The sequence below is a fragment of the Choristoneura fumiferana genome, chromosome 26 (assembly GCF_025370935.1).
Source record: "Choristoneura fumiferana chromosome 26, NRCan_CFum_1, whole genome shotgun sequence".
NCBI lineage: Eukaryota > Metazoa > Arthropoda > Insecta > Lepidoptera > Tortricidae > Choristoneura > Choristoneura fumiferana.
Window position 1 is genome coordinate 6,973,247 of NC_133497.1, and position 18,778 is coordinate 6,992,024.

An 18,778-nucleotide genomic window follows, 5' to 3' on the forward strand; every position below is an offset into this window, starting at 1 on the left:
TAAAACCGCGTTTTTTGCCGCATAGTGCGTACGCAGCCCTATAGTTTCGCCAAGTCTGTCCGTCCGTTCACGTTTTAGCTTAGAAACTGCTAGTGCTAGGAAGTTGTAATTTTTCATAAGTTAGTATATTAACGACACCGAGCACACGAGCTAATTCGCTTGGCGGTATCCGTAACCCTCGTTCTTCTACGTATCTCCTCATTTCTGATTCGATCCCGTCGAGAAATTCCAAGCATAGCTCTCCATAGCTCGCTGAGCCTATTTATACAACCATATTGAAGCACCACGTCTCGGATCCATATGTCGAAAGCTCATCCAATACAATTCCTCTCACCCTCGTTTGTCTTTACAGGAAGCAGCAAGAGGAGCTCAAAGATAAATTGCAGCGTCTGGAATCCAAGGTCCTCGTGGGCGGAGAGAATCTTCTGGATAAAGCGGACGCCCAGCGGAGACTGTTGGAGCAGGCGGCGAGCGAACTGGAGCAGCGGCGGCTAATAGAGCTACGGCTGCAGGAAGACTTGCAGAAGAAGGAGGTAAGACCACAGACCATAAATTAAGCTGCGTATCGACTTCGCGCGGCAAACCATCCAAACCATTGGAAAGCGTGCCGCTCGACGAACCAGTTTATGTTGGTTTTTGATGACGCGACAAAAGAGTGTCAGAGCGTTGTGCGCGCGCAGTTGGGACGGATCTTAATGTTAAACATTAAAATAACGAAAATACAAATGACATTATTGTGTTTCTTACCGTTGGATGGAACACAAAATTACATTCAAACAAAGCTGCTACCTGTTGACGATGTCTGTCTGCTATGGTTTTATTATAATAGAAATAAATTTGTTACATTTCCCAGGCGGAACGCTTAGACCTGGAGGAGCGCTATTCCTCCCTCCAAGAAGAGAACGCAGCCAAGACCCGCAAACTGAAGCGTGCCGTCCAACTTCTGAACTCAGCCAAAGCTGAATTAGCGGACCAACAGCGTGAACAACAACGGGAGATGGAGGGAATACTGGACAGCGTGCGGGCGCTGCGCCGTGAAATACAGCTGGCTGATCTGGTGCTAGACTCGTACATCCCGCAGCAGTACCAGGTGAGTGTCAACAGCTGGGAGGGGGGATACCGGACAGCGTGCGGGCGCTGCGCCGTGAAATACAGCTCGCTGATCTGGTGCTAGACTCGTACATCCCGCAGCAGTACCAGGTGAGTGTCAACAGCTGGGAGGGGGATACCGGACAGCGTGCGGGCGCTGCGCCGTGAAATACAGCTCGCTGATCTGGTGCTAGACTCGTACATCCCGCAGCAGTACCAGGTGAGTGTCAACAGCTGGGAGGGGGGATACTGGACAGCGTGCGGGCGCTGCGCCGTGAAATACAGTTGGCTGATCTGGTGCTAGACTCGTACATCCCGCAGCAGTACCAGGTGAGTGTCAACAGCTGGGAGGGGGGATACCGGACAGCGTGCGGGCGCTGCACCGCGAGATACAGCTGGCTGACCTGGTGCTAGACTCGTATGTACATAAGATTGCACCTGCACCTGCACCGGGCACTTAGGCGTGTGCCATTGAAGTGCACCCGCGACAGCACCTCTGCATTTGTGTTTTCGTTTATAATTCTAATACGTACCTTTAAACGAGCAATTCTGGTCTTGTATTGTATGTATATATATAAATATATTTCGGGGATCTCGAAAACGGCTCCAACGATCGATCTAACTTGGTCTTATCTCTCGGAAAACGATTGTTACAGAGTTTCAGCCCGAGCAAAGCTCGGTCGCCCAGGTAATACGGTACTAATAATAATAACCATCGTTCGAGTTTAAAAAAGGTAGATTTGTTTTAAATTGTTTGTTTTGTGATGCCAGGCGCTGATCGAGCAGTACGTGCACTGGAACGAGCAGCTCGGCGAGTGGCAGGTCAAGTGCGTCGCGTACACCGGCAACAACATGAGCGCGCCGCCGCAGAAGCACAGGCACAAGCACGTGAGTGGCCGTCGTCATCATCATCATCTACGGCACCCTCCTGCGGCCCAAGAAGGGTTTTCACAGAGGCGAAATATCGCTAGATGGCGTTAGTATCGTGAGATCCGTTTGCTTGCGATTGGCTCATTTAGTTATTTAACCAATCACGAGCAAACGTCAAACGGACCCCACGACACTAACGCCATCTAGCGATATTTCGCCTCTGTGAAAACCCTCAGTCATTTTTTTTTAATGGAGTTGAACCTTTATGTCACTTATGAGAGAGTTCGATGTTAAATTACAATAAGTTCTATATAAAGGAGACGTTGGGTGGTAGGAGGGTGTTACACACGTGTATACTGTATTTTTCTTGATTTCCGTTAACTACGGCTCATTGAAAACAAAACTACCTACCTAGTTCTTTATGGCCAAACTTTTTTTTAATCAAAATAGAAACAAATAACAGTTTACATAAAAAAAAAGAAACAATAATTTAAAAACATAAAAATATTCAGCCACATGCTTCGTCAAATTAATAAAAATAAATAAAGAAATAACATTTAGGGATAACTATTGCTGGTTCTTGTGGGTTGTTCCAAATAATAAAGTGTCTTGTAGTAACACATGTTAGTATGCGGTGGCGGGCGAGAGACTACTGAGGCTACAGACCGTTTAGCTAGCGCCTGTTAAGCGACATCATAAAAACTCATCCCACTTTTGTAACCTTTTCTCACCCCCATGACCCCTCCCCTCTGGATCGGCCCTTGCGTTTGTGTAATACGCACTCTACATTATAATTGTTTATTCCACAGATCGAGCCCCCGGACCTGTCGGATCGCTACCTGTCATACGCGACTGTCAACGCTCGGGCGCGTCCCCACACGTCAGCCGTGCCGCGCCCGCACACAGCCACACGCCAGCGCCAGTAAACGCTCAATACTCGTACACTCACACACACCTACACACACACACACACGCACACCAACGCAAAGCGGCCGTGGAAGTGGAAGCCACGGGATCCTAGCATTTCGCCGGAAATATTTTTCCCAGATGTTAAAATTTTCCAACTATTTAATATGGACGAACGATTTTATTTTTGAAACTGTAAACTACACACACACACACAAACATCACGCCTACGCCTGTATTCCCAAATGGGGTAGGCAGAGCACACGAAACGTTACCGCTTCGGAGCCACTTTTACCAATTTTAGGTTTAAAGTTTGACAAAAAAGGTACAATAGTGACAGGTTGCTAGCCTGTCGCCTACGGTATACCTTAACCTATATCCTCAGTTGCCTCTTACGACATCCACGGAAAAAATGGAGAGGTGTAAGTCTAACCTGACAACACACACGGGGAACTGTAAACCATTCCGGATATATTTCAGGATTATCCTGTAAAACCCTATTATTATTATTTTGATTACTTACAGTTTAAAAAAAACATTGACAATATTAAACAGTTGGGAAATAAATCATTTGGGAAAAATTATATTAGAGAACTGGACGCCAGGGGGGGGGGGGGGGTGGATGCCTCCTCTAATTCAAGGAGTGGGTCAGGTTTGATTAAGAAAAAAAGCTGTGTGTTAGTAACTTGACTCCAGAAAGCTATCACCACAGAAGTCCCCCCCTTCCCCCTTGCGAAAAACTTCCGCGATCCCGGTCAACGCACACAACACAATGTGTACACAGTAGAGTTCGGAAAGTGTGAGCTACTTTGAGAGATGCACAACATGTGTCATTTAATGGTTGCCCCATGATCTTTCTCTGTGTATAACGCTGTGTGGTATACCGCCCAGATATTTCGAGTACACGCCCATAGAAACCTGTGTCAGTTTGACATCAGTTTGTATGGGCGTGTACACCAAAAGTCGGGTCAGTATTTCCATGTCAGTAAATAAGCCGGGCAATAGGCCGGTAAATAGTGTCACCCTGTTCGAGGAATGCGTTTTCATGAGCCAATAGAAACGCGTTACTTATCCTCGCTCCACTCAGCTGTTTTCACTAGGGCTGTTCTGTACTGGCTGTTGTGTTCTGTATAGGTAAATGAAGCGTTTCTATTGGTTCATGATTTTCATTTAAAAAAAAAACACATTCCTCGTAACACATCCTCGCACAGCTCTGGTGGAAACGGAGCCTAACGCTGATAGTATTTGTTCTCGTATGCCACCACATTGATATTTTTTATAATAACTATTTTCATATCGAGGCTTTTTACGCGATGTATACGCAAATCATGAATGTATTCGGTTGGATAACGGTATTACCAATTTAACGGGTTAAATTAGTAAATACTAACAGTAAATAAAAATAAACTAACACTTTTATAGGAACATGTAATCGTTGTTAATCATTTAACTAAACTAGTCGCATTCCAGTGATTTTATTTGTTTTTTATGTGGGTAACAGTATTATTGTACTTTATTTTAAAATGACACGTGCCCTTGTCTGATTTGGTGATATTTTTTAACTTAATTAATATACCATTGAAAGTGCTGATAAACTTGAGTATTCATTTTTAACAGAACATCGAGCATTCGCCGTTTATAAATTTGTCGAACTGATCAACAATTGCTACGAACATTTGCCCCGTCTTTCTAGGGAACGCTTTAAGGAGCGGCCACACCGTTGCTTAAAAACGGTGACGGTACGGAATCGCAGTGACGCATCGTATGCGCACCGTTTTTATCGCATGCCCTCCACACCGCTGCCCAAAATACGCAGACGGTGCGGCTGTGACGTGCTGTAAACGTCACGACTTTTGGTGGTGAGCATGCGGTAAAGTACTGCAGTGCGAGCGATGTGGCCGCTCCTTTAGTAAATGTTCGTCAAACATTTTATTATTCACGATGATGTTGGACGGCCGGTGGGCAAAAAGTTCGAAGCAAAGTTACGATCGTTTCGCTTGAATGCTCGCTAAAACGCTCTTGTATATTTTGTGAGCTTTGTATGTACATAACATTCGCTAGAATGTTCATTACAAGCGAATGCTCAAGTTTATCAGGTAGTTATATTCAGGGAGCGTAACTTTGGTGCCGATGACAGATGTATGACGTCAAGCTAAATACAGAGTGTTTTTATCCAGACCTCTTTTTTAGTTTACTGATATAATCAATATCAGATAGAACGCAGTCCATTTTCATGGATGGTTTCGGGATTTGGAATAGCCAAAAATTTAATTCAAAGAACAATTTTAAAAATCATTGCCATCAAAAAAAATTTACATGAAGAAAGATTTTGACCTTCAACAATATTTTGCTCTACGTGCGGTTATGAGGATTATGACCAGTACAACGCCAATTTGTAATTGGCGGGAGATTCGAGAGTTATATTGCCCTGAGTGTACACGTGAAATTTATTTATGTAAATAAAAACTAATAATTTTTGTTACAATTAGATTACCCAGTAAAATATTTTATTCCCATGGTATTTTAAATTTACATCACCACTCAATTAAAGAGTCATTAGCAGCATTGCAGTGTTGTAATTTTATTTTAAAAACATCCTTTATGTGACTTCACGTTATAATGACGTCACCCGCACCAAAGTTACGCTCCCTGGTTGTATTCTTATATTCATACTGTCACATATACAGGTGCCATCAAATATTTCGGAGCAAGGTGATCAAAAATATTGGAACATGCACTCTATTCATCAGGCATTAGAGCTCATGTCCCGCTATTTTTGACCACCTTGGCTGCTCCTAAATATCTAATGGCGACTGTATCATCAGATACAGGTAAGTAGGGTGTCCTCGCTCAAAAGAAGTCTAATTTTGCCTATGATCTCTATTTTGTTACGAGTGATGTGTCGATTATTTATGCTTTATATAATTTGTGACACTATTGTTGAAATAAAATATTTTTTATGCACCAATTTTAGCTGATGTTTTATTTTTTACCCCAAATTTGATCGAAACGAGCATAAATAAGAGTTTACCCGTATTAATATCTGCCTCATATCTGCTACAGTAGAGCGTTCAAAAATATCTGACACGTCCTATCGGCCCTAGAAATAAAATGGTACTCATCAGATATTTAAGTATACACGTTCTGTTGTGTCAGATAATTTGGTTTGATGGTAGTTCTGGAATAACGTATAGGCTACTTTTTATCCCGATATTCCCACGGGATCGCGATAAAATCTTGAACACAACCGCTAGTTTAACTTTAACTAGAGTCATGAAATTTGACACACTTGTTCTTAGTGCAACGTGAATAAAGAGCACGATTAAATTTTTGGGGATTCCCCACGGGATTTTCTTTCCGGACGATGTCGCTGACAACTGCTAATAGGTATATTCATAAAATCGCTTGTATTAAATTTGACAATAGACCACATAGATTTACCTACGACCCTCCATAACTTAAGTTTGAGCGTCAAATTATTTTTTTTGCGTATTTTTTTCAAAATGACGCTTTTGGGGGCAATTTTCAAGAAAGTGCAGTCCAATGATATCATCAAGTATCCGTCACCGCCACCGGAGCTACAGGTCGCCCCAAAGAAGAAGAAAAAGCAATGCGTCGATAAAGTACGTAATGTTCAACTAAGGGGCTACATATCTAGTAAATACTTACATGTTCTACTTCTGCTTTTGCTTAAAGCTCTGGGGTGGCCACGCAGTCCACTCTCTCCAAGCCGAATTTCCACACAAAAACTATTTGTTTATCCTTTCATCATTATCATCATCAGCCCACAGCAGTCCACTGCTGGACATAGGCCTCTTCCATGGCGCACTAGAATACTCTGTCTTCAGCCCCTCGCATCCATCCTCGCAAATTTGGTATGTAGATATGCATATCTGGAATAAAACATACGCTAAGGGCTGATTACACTTGGCTAAATTTAGGATTCTAAATGATTTAGAATCCTTAGTTAAGAAAGGGTACCTAATCGCGTTTAGTCAAGTAAGGATCCTAAAAAGTACTTGACTAAACGCGATTTTTATTCCGATTTATCGGGATAAAATCTCTAAAATTCAACAATCCCGACAATTCCCTAATTTCGAATCTACTGCTGGTTTTAATAGTTTACGCGTACGAAGCCGCGGATAACACTATGGGGCTGTTTCACCATCCATTGATTAGTGTTAACTGACGGTTAAATGTGATGCCGTCTCTATTTGTTTTGTTCGAATAGACGGAGACGGCATCACATTTAAGCGTCAGTTCACACTAATCAATGGATGGTGAAACAGCCCCTAAGAATTGTAAATGCTAAGTCGTGAAGGTAGTTCGATAATGTCCCCAACGCTCCCCAGTTCGCACACATCCATTCCGCGGTGGACACGCGCCCGCCGCGGCTGGCGGCGCGCGGCGGCCCGCCCCCCGGCGCGGCGCAGGCCTGCGCGCTGCAGCGAGAAAATATGCGGATGCTCATGGGAATCAGGAGGATGCACTTTACTGGGGTACTGGCTTTGGTATTATCCAGAGTTCCCCAGTGCCCCGACGCCCTGTATGTGCGGAACAAAGACCTGAGACCGTATTGCCTAACGTTCTGTATGCGAAATCTGTCATTTCACTGCGATCGCGAGCATCAGAAACGGTAGGCCATACGACCTCTGGGTGTAGAATCCCTGGACCACTTAGTTCCATCTGAAGCCTGGCCCTATACAAAACGCTTTGATTAGTACACTAAATAATAAAAGTAGAAACGCTTCATTTACCTACCCTCGTTCAGCGCAGCTCTAGGTACTGGAAACATCTCAGTGGAGCAAGGTTTTGTTTTGTATGTAAATATAAAACAAAGGAAGGATCTGTGTAAGGAATGCGTTGGGAGGGAGTGTTGCGAAGTACGCACTCAGTCACTAGTAGGTAAGTAGTATGCAACGAGGGTATGCGATGGTGATGGGCATCAGGAGGGTGCACACCGGGGTATGTACTGGCTTCAGTTGTACCTACACTAAAGTGGTGGAGTTTGTAAGTGTAGTGTGGTCGGGGTGATAGTTGGGTTTGTGTGATTTGCGTGTTCTTACAGTGTGGAGGTGGAGGAGCTGCGTTAACGCACATTTATTGCATATATAAGTGTTTCTTAAGAATATTTATTTAACTTCAAACTTATATCAGTGGTCATCACACTTTTATGATTATAAGGACGACATTATAACTGGGGGATTACTGTGGGCCGCACACTTAAATGTGAATTGGCAACTGTTCGAGTCGGGTATAGTTATTTAATTATCTTCGTCTCTTTCTACCCTCGTCTTATGCCGTGTGAAAGAAGTGGTCAGAACGATTGTGATTCCATGTGTTAAACAATAAGGCAACTGTTTTGAAAGCTACCTACTAAAGGCGTTGCATATGTTGCGGGGCGCAAAAATATCGGCTGTGGGCCGCATGTGGCCTACGGGCCGTAATTTGATGACCGCTGTAAATCCTCCCCAGGGCCGCGTGGACTGCTGGCGCAGCCACACACCGCCAGGCAGTGACCAGTACTACTCTGCGCGTGTCAGTTTCCTCGCGCGAGTTCAGCGCGACAACCAGGCATTGCTACATCTCATCAATACCGCGGTAATCTACCTAACATTCTCTGACGTCAGTAGCAACATCCTACCAGTGTGAGAAGGGGAGTAGAGCCGAGCCGCAAGTCGCTACGAGCCTCCGCACATTGAGCTAAGTAGTGAGTGGCGACGACCACATTAGAACGACTAGTGGCCGCTATAAGCTGCGGACACGCGTTTGTCCATACATTTTCTATGCCTACCATTTGTACCCACTCAGACTTGATAGGAAGAGTTCCTGGGGGTTTGGGTCCCATGCACAATGGCCAAGTCAATTGTTGGCTCCGCAGAGCCAACACCTGACAAAGCCATTTGCATACCATCCTTGATATGTCCCTTGTGTAGGGTAGGGATATGAGCGAGCACCCATGAGGCTGACATTATCACCTCAAACCACCACCACTTTGTTCAAAGCCTCAACAAAAATAAAAATAAATAAAATACCTGCATTTTGTATAAAGCATCGGCGCACACCGCGCGTTTGAGGTAGCCCCGTCCGAGCCACAACTCACAAGCTGCGGGAGTCGATCGCGCTCGCTAAGTACTGTATAGCCTCGTGTTGTCGTTCGACTCACGCGCACACAGTCGATCCGCAAGTGGCAGCCACTGGTGGCCGCATCTAGTAGGGCTACTACGAAATTCGAAAATCAAAGTTCGTATCGTACCGTCTCTCTCACTCTCGTATGCAATAATATTAGCGTCAGCGAGACGGTACGATTCGAACTTCGATTTTCGAATTTCGTAGTAGCCCTACAGGCACCGTGGTTGCCACAGGTGGCGGCATGAAGTGGTCTTTCTGAACCACTCGCGTCGCGTTTAAGGTAAGCGTCTACTGATCCGTATCTCTATATATACAAAGAATACTACAATCCGTTTGATGCGATACGTCCGAAGCGTACGATGCGGATCAGTGGACGCTTACCTTTAGTGGCGGCGACTGGTGGCCGTAATGTGCCGGGGTCCTTTGTCTCTGTTGATTATTTAGCTACTTATTTATACTATGCAAATTGAAATAAGTTATTTCTCATGATAAATCCAGTTTTCTAAAACAGGGTCCCCGTTTGACGCCAACCGCGGAGCTGGAGCGCGACTGGGTGCGCGTGCGCCGCGAGATCCGGCTGCGCGCGCGCGGCGCCTGCCCGCTGCTGCCGCGGCCCCCGCCGCCCGACCCCGTGTTCGTGCCGCCGCCCGGTGTCACCCGCCCTAGGTAAAGGGGCAAGGGGTCATCCATAAACTACGTCACACATTATAGGGGGGAAGGGGATAGGCGGTTTGTGTGACGTTACCCGTCATTTTTAAATGGCCCCAAGCATAGACTAAGAGCTAGAGAAAATTAAGTTTTCTTAATTATTTTGCTCACCCGCGAACTTTAAATAGCTACTAACTACTAAATGTGTCTACTTCATGGTCCACCACCCTCCATGGGCATGGTTAACGGTTGTGTTGATCTGAGGATGAACTCTGCTTGAGTTAGAAACGTATCAGAGGTGTGGTGATACAATACAATACAATACCAATGGCTCTTTATTGTACATCAAAAATATATAGATGATGATAGTTGGGTTTGTGTGATTCATGTACAAGACAAGTAACAATTTCGAAAAACGGTTTTTAGGGGTCTTTGCACACCTTGTTTTTTAAACGCGCCGTCGACGTTACGCACTCGAGTTGCATGGGCTTCTATATGGAAAGACAAACAAACGTGCTGTCAACGCGGTGTGTAAATAGTGAAAAAAGATGTACTCGTATATGATTCAGTTGCCTCAACTGCACACTTTAATCAAAGCGTTGCTCTCACAGGGTGTCCCTATCTCTGGGCTTTCGCAACGGCGCGCGTCTCGGCGAGCTCCCGCTCGAACTGTTCACGGACGTGTGTCCGCGCACGTGCGAACTGTTCGTCGAACTGTTACGCGGCGACGGGCTGGGGCACTGTTACGTAGGCACTTGCTTCTACAGGTAAGCTTAAGCTGGTTAATAATAAAGATAGAGAGAGAAGATATCTAATATAGATGGGATGTTGTTAGTTTAACTAATTGTTATTAGGTAGCAATTTACCTAAGAAAGTTTTTAGACAGATGTTCCCGTGGATAGTTAATTGGTGGAGAAACAAACCTAAATCTGCTTGGTAATCACTAAGAGGAGCTAATTTGACTTAAATAAATACTCTAGTAGTTGAGAACTATGGCATGTGTTCTTCCACGGTTTTAAAATAGGCAAGTCGGTGGTAATCGAGTTCTTGGGACACCCCCCGGTAAATACGATGAGCTGACTTTGTCATTAAATATGCATGAGAATTGCGTAGCGAGACTTTTTGATGATGGCATTTCAATTCAACTCTTCTAAGTTGTTTGTAAACTATTCCTTTTCAATCGGGTTATTTATTTATCTACGGCAATAAACCTCTCTAAAACTATCGCACGGACAACCTTTTACGACTTAAAAAAAAACAATAAAAATGGCATCGCTCAAATGTGACAAGTCTTTTGACTACTTCAAAAGTTGCAAATATTTATAAATATTTCTACAAAATTAAACTAAATCGTCCCGCTGGACAACATTTAATTTATATACGTTTTAAAAAATAATAAAACCAAGTGTTGCCAACGAAGATCACTAAGATGTTAGTTCCTGATTCTGGCTTGGCCGGGGGCAGCGAGTTGCTCATCAAAGTCGTCAGTCCTGAAGGCCAGACCTTTACTGCGTATTTCCCGAAGACACCCTGATCGAAGAAGTGAAGAATAAGGCCATAGACTACTTCTACCCGTCTGGAGAATCGGGCGCGAGTCGGTACAAAATAGTAAGGGTATTCGACACGAGCACATTGCATGACTTTCTAACCCTGGCTCAGGAGCAAGTCTCGATGCAGGTAAGATTCGTTTTGTTTTTATCACAGGATAAGTACCTAGGTAAAAGACCTAATCGTACATTCACCAGCACCAATATCTGAAATAGCAAAGCGTGCATAAATATCTTATAAGAGTATTTCTAGGGCCGGTAGGATGTGTCCTTGATGTGTCAGATATTTTTGCACGGTCCACTGTGGCAGATATTACTGCAGTTGACTGTTACAAGTATAGAAATAGAAGTTACAGTTTCACTACTTTTGATGTCTTGACAGATGAAATATCACTACGTGAGATCCGTTACATGCAGTCTGCTTGCGATTGGCTCGTTTGAATGTAGTGAAAAAAGTTTTTACACCTAGGCTAAATGAAAATAATGTTCTCTGTGGCGCCAACTGGGCTGTTACAATACAAGAAACCCTCAGCATTGAAGATCATTTCTTTGGCAGACATGTAGAATGTCAACGTCACATATTTGCAGCAAAAAGGTTCTATCCTGGTTCGCGATTCAGCTTCTTTGCTTGCAGCAGCAGAAGTGGATGAGCGGTTACGGTACTCAAAATGATCTACACACGACTCACTGCCAAGGTAATATGAGAGTCATCCATCATTTTGACCACCACGACCGCTCATCTACTTCTGCTGCTGACTGTAGGAACTAATCGACATGGTGGCGTCTGAAGGAGGAGCTCCTCCTGGTGGAGCGCCGGCTCCCCGAGGCGGGTGCCCTGTGGGACCTGGGCGCCGTGCGCGCGCCGCAGCCCGCCAGCATCGCCGCCGCCACCGCCGCGCTGCCGCCGCCCATGAACGCCGTGCGACAGCCTAACCTACAGGTGAGCTACCGATCTATCAGTGTTGTGAGAGCCGTTCAGTTGGCGGATTAGCCACGTAGCAAGAGTAGGAAATTAAAAATCGAATTGACTGACTTGTTAAGTAGTTTCCATTAATGAACTGAGCCGTCTATCGAAGTATGGAAATCAAGAAAAACACGGTGTAGATACAGGAGTGTCGTGTCGATGGGTATACAAACCCTTGACGAACACGCCGAGGTCGGGACGCTAAGGCTGGCAGTTGTATCGAAGTATCGAGATTGTACTGAATTTTCATAGAAAAACCCATAATTTCATGTTTCTAAATTTAGTTGTTGCAGACACCCACTCAAAGGAAACCCGTTATAAAGTAAGTTGAGTTACGGATGCGTTGCCGGCCCTTCGAGAAAAGATTAGCCTCGTTTTATGAAGATCCCAAGTTGTACTGGTCCGGAAATACTGGCGCAGCAGTGTCATTTGCATTCGCAGTCGTTGCTTTCGACCAACGAGCTGTCGTACGAGCTACGCAAAATTCTGATCAGCCTGGTGGAGGCGGGCGCGCGGCTGGCGGCGGCCGGCGGCAGCTACGAGACAGCGCTGGCGCAGCTGAGTGCCGCGCTAGACGAGCCGCGGCCCGGCCCGCAAGCTGTCATACAGGTGACGAGACCATGGGATGTAACGGATGTGGTTTTATCGGAACCGAAAGCGGAACCAAATATTTTCAATTTAGTTTATCGGAACCAGAATTGGAATCGGAACCGAAAACGGTACCGGAACCAGAATCGGAGCCTGAGTGATAGGTGGATGAGATGTTAAGGGTAGGTCTACTAAACCTCAGGGTCTATTGCGTAATGTTTCTGACACTCGTGATCAGATCACAATCAAATTACTTAGTTTTCGCATACCAAAACTGTCATTAGATTGTGATCGCGATTCTGTTGGTTTTGATGTAAGTACGCCGCTATCATGTCCAGTCGCTGCGGTAAGCATTGCCATCCGATATAACTTCCGTTTCAAAAGTAACGGAACCGGAACCGAAACGGATGTTTAATATCAAACTGAAGTTCCGTTCCGACTTAACAGAAACGAAATCGGAGCTCCGTAACTCTCTGGACTGGACCAACATCTAGCAAGATACGTCAGCCTGGTGCAGGCGGGCGAAGGCTGACGCCACCACTGGCTGAATACTCGATTGAATGTTAGATTATACACTTTTGTTCCCCGTGTATAACCATCTACATAACCAGCTCTAGAAAAGGCCAAATATTAAATATTTGATTAACAAATGGAAGTAGGAAATAGTTTAGTAGAATACTAGCTTATTGCCGACCTTCTGCAGGTCATAACTCCCGAGGACATCGAGGCGCGCATACGTGCGGACGCGGCCCCGGTCAATGCCACGTCCGACACCGAGACGGACAATGAGGAGCCTTACCGCCGCGCGGAGCATTTGCAAAGGTCATCAGAACAGCTAAGAATGGCTTATCAGCTTCAAAGACATGCACAAAGTCACGCTAGGTCTGGAGTATTGCCTAACGTCCCTGCGTAAAGATTTTTCAACCGATGTAAGAATGTATGAATGTAAGAAAACAATTTGACAACAATTTATATTTAAATTTTTGTTTTGTAGTGTTTTTACTTACCTATTTATTGTTTGAATGTTCTTATTGTTAATTTTGACAAGAATTGGATATTTTTTTAGAAAGCGTAAAGTATTTTCACATCGCAAAAAAAACATCGAGCTAAGAAAATCAGCGGGCTGAATCCTCTTTTCTGAAAATAGTAGACCAGCTAAAAAGAGAGACCGAACAACATTCATAGTTTAATTTATCTTCACGAGGATTAAAAATGTTTTATTCTTCTTGAGTTCTGTTCTCAAGTTGTAGAAGGAGGTAGGAGGGTCCTAAAAATCACCCAACTGTACTGTACCTCAAGAAGGACAAACACCTGAATTTATCTACAGTAGCAAGAATTTTCTGTTACGTAATTTTTTTATCAGCCGTCGTGGCCTATTGGTTTGACCTATGGTCTCTCAGGCAGAGGATCGTGGGTTCAAACCTCGGCTCACACCTCTGCGTTTTTCGAAATTCATGTGGGGTGAAGGAAAACATCGTGTGGAAACCTGCACAACCTGTAAAGTAATTCAATAGAGTGTGTGAAATTCCCAACCCGCACAGGGCCCCCGTGAGAACTATGGCCCAAGCCCTCTCGTTTTGAGAAGAGGCCTGTGCCCAGCAGTGGGACGTATAGGTTGGTATGATTTTTATAGGGTAAATAAATTTGGGCGGTCTGGGCACATTAGAAGCATTTTGCCACAGGTTTCTAGAGAAGTTCCGCGCCTGGCGGGCTAAGCTGGCCGAGGCGCCGAGCCCAGAAGCTGTGTCGGCGCTGAGCGAGCTGGGGTTCGCAGCGCCGGACGCGACGCGCGCGCTGAAAGCCACCGGGTGCAACATCCCCGCGGCCGCGTCTTGGCTGGTTGGCGAGCGCGGCTCCAGCGTCTTCGAGCTGGTTAATGGGCTTCCGGATGGGCTGATTTTGCAAACGCTGTTGAAGCAACCTCAGGTGTATTTCTAACAGGTTCACAGTCCCGAAGCAATGTGCCTGCCTTATTTCGACATATTACCCATAGTAATAAGTTTCGTATTGAGGTATCATTATTGCTATGACGCACATGTATTGCATGGACGTTACCAGTGCAACAACCTATGAGGCACACGTGCCTCGTCGAACTGTGAACCTGTTAAGGTTTTTTTTTTTGGTTTATTTTTTAGCGTGAATGCCAAACGTGGCGTGGCTCTTTACGCAAAGCTTCGTACCAATCCATAGACGTGGCCGCGCGTGCCTGTCGATAGTAGAGGTTCCGAGCCCAAAGGCTGAATATCGGCGGTGTCCCAAAATTTCTGGGATTTTACATGGATTTTGTATTACCGTACTCTGTCCCCCATAAGTACAAAATGCAAAATACAATCCACAAGTCCACTTCAACATGTTGTATGCCATAATGCAGGATACATTATGGACACAGTTTTTTATCTAAGCGGATAAATAGAACAGGGAACGTGTTGAGATGTTTTAATCCAGATGCCCTGTTATCTAATACAGATCTAATTTCCTCCAAATACTTCCAGCGATCCAAGCGGGAAGGAATAACAAACACACGCGCTCGCAAACACTCGCGAATTTTCCCATTTATAATTCTAAAGGTAGGAATTATTCGCAGATACAACGCGGTCTTCTAAACACGCGCATGCTGACTGCTTTCATCGCCATGGTCGGGCAGACGGGCAGCGCTGCCCTGTGGCTCAACTCCCCCCACGGCAGCCCGCTGCTGTCCCAAATCTCGAGGACCTACCACTCTGAGAAGTACTGCCTCGCCGTCAACCAGTTTAGTGAGCAGAGGAGGGAGGGCGCAGCTTCTGCGCCTTCTACGTCACGGCAACGATGAGTTTTGTTTTGAATAAATTTTGTTGATGTTCGAGTGTGTTTTTTTGCAATATATGCAAGTACCATGCACTATAACTATGCGCATCCTCGCACCGCTCATATCTCGCATATCTCTGGAGGAAAGGAAACGCGGTCTAAAGGTCTCTACACATTACACCATATCGTACCATGACCGTAAGCAACGTTGTCAGGCAAAAATAATACCTGTTCTTTGTATCGAAAAGTATGAGACTACTAGCTTTTGCCCGCCGGCTCCGCCCGCGTGGAATTCAGTTATCGCGCGCTGTTCCCTCGGGAACTGTGCATTTTCCGGGATAAAAAGTAGCCTATTTCACTCTCGGGCCCATAAACTATCTCTATGCCAAAAATCACGTCGATCCGTCGCTCCGTTACGGCGTGAAAGACGGACAAACACACTTTCACATTTATAATATTAGTATAGTACTTATGGATGCCCACTAGCGCGTTTCGTAACCAACCGTCGCCGTCGCGTGTCATGTATGCGTTTGACATTCCGTCTGATCGTTCCTATTAGGGCGGTTTTTTTTCGGACGGACTGTTGCTGTTGGCCTCAGACGGCTTTTACAGCTTCCCGGAGGAAGGGCGAGGAGCCAAACGTACGTACGTACGTTACGGGCATTAGGGCAAGTGGGATTGACATTAGCAAGTGGGATATTAGGGCGGCTTCAGACTATAGGTACTCCATTTATTTTAACGTTTGAAACTTAACGGTAAAAATTGCACACGTTTTTAAATGAAACAACGAAACTGTTTAAAATTGTGTTAACTTCTATAGTAAAAACGTAATAAATAGCGCTAATAAATGTACATTTAGGTATTTTTAGTCTATTTGTGTTCGAAATACCGATAAAGGTGTGTTACAATTTGACCGTTAATTCAAACCTTAAATTAAATGGAGTATAGCGTTTTATACGCGCGTATAAGCTCGTTTTTGAAAGCGCGTGTACGCGCGCACATAAAATGTCCTACCAAACACGAGCAAACACGCGCGAATGAGCGTTGGTTGGTATACACACGTGTTCGATTGAATGTAAGCGCGTTAGCCAAAAACAAGCGTATACGCGCTGAAAAAACACTACTTAGTCTGAAACCGCTCTTACGGTTATGACATGATTCGGTGTAATGCATGTGTAATGTGTAGAGACCTTTAAGGTATAGGTCGGTTGCAGGAAGGTGCCGGGGCTGTACTGGAGCGGCGGCGACGTGACGCGCGACTGCGGGCTCGGCTGCTACGCGCCGCGCGGCCGCCGCACGCCGCCGCCCGCCGAAAACTACCACTACCCGCACTCGGCGCCGGGTATGACAGCTCTATGTTGTTCTAGATAATTCAAATTCGGAAATGTTTATTTGCCAAACGTAGGTAAAGAATTGTGCAAGAAGCTGCTGCTCATAGCTGTGACTACTTTTACCTATTTGTAAATGTCACGAATAAAATTATGTTCTTTCCTTCTAAGACCGGACTCAGCTAGAGCCAGAAGGGTCACATGGCTAAATCCTACAGACAGGGGCACACGATCAAAATTCTAGTTAACGAAATCAATTCACCTCTTTTGTCGCAGGAATAGAAATATTTAGAAAAATATGCATTGTTGTCTTATAGACCCAGCCTAGGGCCCAAGGGACCCATGACCCTCTGAGCCACCTGGATCCGCCCATGACACTGGTTGCCAATGACCGTTGGTTCGCAGGGCTCCTGACGATGCACGTGACGCGCGACGACGAGGTGTGCGGGACGTTCAGCATCACGTTCAAGCCGCTACCGCAGTTCGACCTGCGCAGTGTAGTCTTCGGTAGAGTCAGTATTGTGCTGTCTTTTATATATAACAAAGCTTTCACACACACAGCTACTAAGGGATAAGTACTATACACGTAGCGTGTCTATGACTCTACGTATAGTAGTCTGATACGACTATTTATAGGGCCAGTAAAACGTGTCAGATATTTTTTCACGCACCGCTGGCTGTGGCAAATATACGCTAGCTGACGCGACATTCGCAAGGGCGTCTCGCCGGCCGATGGCCCAGGGGCCCCAGGGGGGACAAATTGATATGGAGAATGAGAATAGTACCTATGAATGAAAAGGATGAATTGTAGGTATTGGTGAATTCATTCGAGTTTTGATTTCGACGCACGGGAATGATCGATCAAGCAAAGTCAAGACTGGCGGGTGCTTTACATTTGGCAACTTTTTTAGTACTACTTTTTTTCGTTCCTCTGGGGAGGCCTTCAATTAGGTTCCATATTGCTTAAAATTGAACTGACTACAATAAACCATGAAAATATTTTTCTACCAGTCTGAAGTCGGTGCCTCAGCAAGAGCCAGCAGGAGTGATTGAAGCCCAATATATAATATACTTAGTATGTAGGTGAGGTAGACGACTATAGGTCCAACTTCTGCTGGCTCGTGCTGAGGCACCGACTTCAGACTGGTAGAAAATTATTTTCATGTTTTTTTGTAATCGGTTCAATTTTATGTTACATTTTTTTTAATTGATAAAATAAATTACTTAGGTACAGTCACCAGCATTAATATCTGCCACAGCGGAGCGTCCAAAAATATCTGACACGTCCTTCCAGCCCTAGAAATAGAGTCGTATCAGATATTTATGCACGCTTGTGTCAGATATTGGTGTTGGTGACTGTACCTACTGTTTTGTGGTAGGTGGTGCGTCCGTCGCGCACGTACGAGAGTATGCGCGAACTCGGCGCGCCGCTCAGCACGAGGCCTGTCATCGAGATTTGTGCTGCCAAGTGTTAATTATTATATCTCTAGTTTCATATGTTAATTGCTATTAAAAAAATAAAAGTGCATTTTCATTGTAGGTAACCAAATAGTTATTATTGACTAATTGCCTGTAACTATGTCGGGTAAATCGTCAATTACTGGCCACCGTTCAATAACTGGCCACCTTAGACTAAAAATGAATTATATACTAGTCACCTATAAAGCGAGTTCATTTTTAGTATAAGGTGTCAATTTTGGCCACCCTTCAATAACACGGCCACCTTACACTAAAATGAATTCTGGTTAGCTAAGTATAAATCGAATTCATTTTGGGTGGCCATTTTATTGAACCGTGGCCAGTAATTAATGATTTACCGTGGATTTACCCTACCTTACCTCTACAATCGGACAAATTGATTCATGTCCAGGATGGAACCTTATATGTATTTTTTTTTTAAATATGACTGTCCACTGGTGGAC

General features: G+C 44.9%; 3 protein-coding genes across 6 annotated transcripts in view; all 3 read left to right on the forward strand.

Annotated features, from left to right (window-relative positions):
- The window catches only part of Klp64D (kinesin-like protein 64D), a 35,069-nt gene extending 29,231 nt beyond the window's left edge, over positions 1-5,838 (forward strand). For both annotated transcript variants that reach the window (XM_074107785.1, XM_074107784.1), the window contains exons 11-14: positions 353-533; positions 854-1,090; positions 1,861-1,977; positions 2,769-5,838. In XM_074107785.1, coding sequence (XP_073963886.1) covers positions 353-533; positions 854-1,090; positions 1,861-1,977; positions 2,769-2,885 — 652 coding nt within the window. In that variant the 3' untranslated portion in view covers positions 2,886-5,838. The remainder of the gene's footprint in view (positions 1-352; positions 534-853; positions 1,091-1,860; positions 1,978-2,768) is intronic.
- A 467-nt stretch (positions 5,839-6,305) lies between these two features.
- LOC141442706 (peptidyl-prolyl cis-trans isomerase D-like) lies at positions 6,306-18,377 on the forward strand. 3 transcript variants are annotated; one of them, XM_074107774.1, is made up of 8 exons: positions 6,306-6,488; positions 7,218-7,411; positions 8,341-8,466; positions 9,496-9,663; positions 10,257-10,412; positions 16,743-16,870; positions 17,262-17,368; positions 18,236-18,377. In XM_074107774.1, exons 1-8 carry the CDS (start codon positions 6,369-6,371, stop codon positions 18,329-18,331), a joined length of 1,095 nt encoding a protein of 364 aa, XP_073963875.1. In that variant the 5' UTR covers positions 6,306-6,368; the 3' UTR covers positions 18,332-18,377. The 3 variants fall into 3 exon arrangements, with proteins under 3 accessions (XP_073963875.1, XP_073963876.1, XP_073963877.1); XM_074107775.1 differs by having other exon boundaries at positions 6,328-6,488; positions 7,218-7,364; positions 17,262-17,363; XM_074107776.1 differs by lacking the exon at positions 7,218-7,411 and having other exon boundaries at positions 6,328-6,488; positions 17,262-17,363.
- Kpc2 (Kip1 ubiquitination-promoting complex subunit 2) lies at positions 10,927-15,553 on the forward strand. The gene is given in 7 exon segments (XM_074107772.1): positions 10,927-11,165; positions 11,168-11,322; positions 11,983-12,132; positions 12,598-12,765; positions 13,448-13,566; positions 14,427-14,670; positions 15,329-15,553. Coding segments are annotated over 7 exon segments (1,152 nt in total). The 5' UTR covers positions 10,927-11,074.
- Positions 18,378-18,778: the final 401 nt, after the last annotated feature.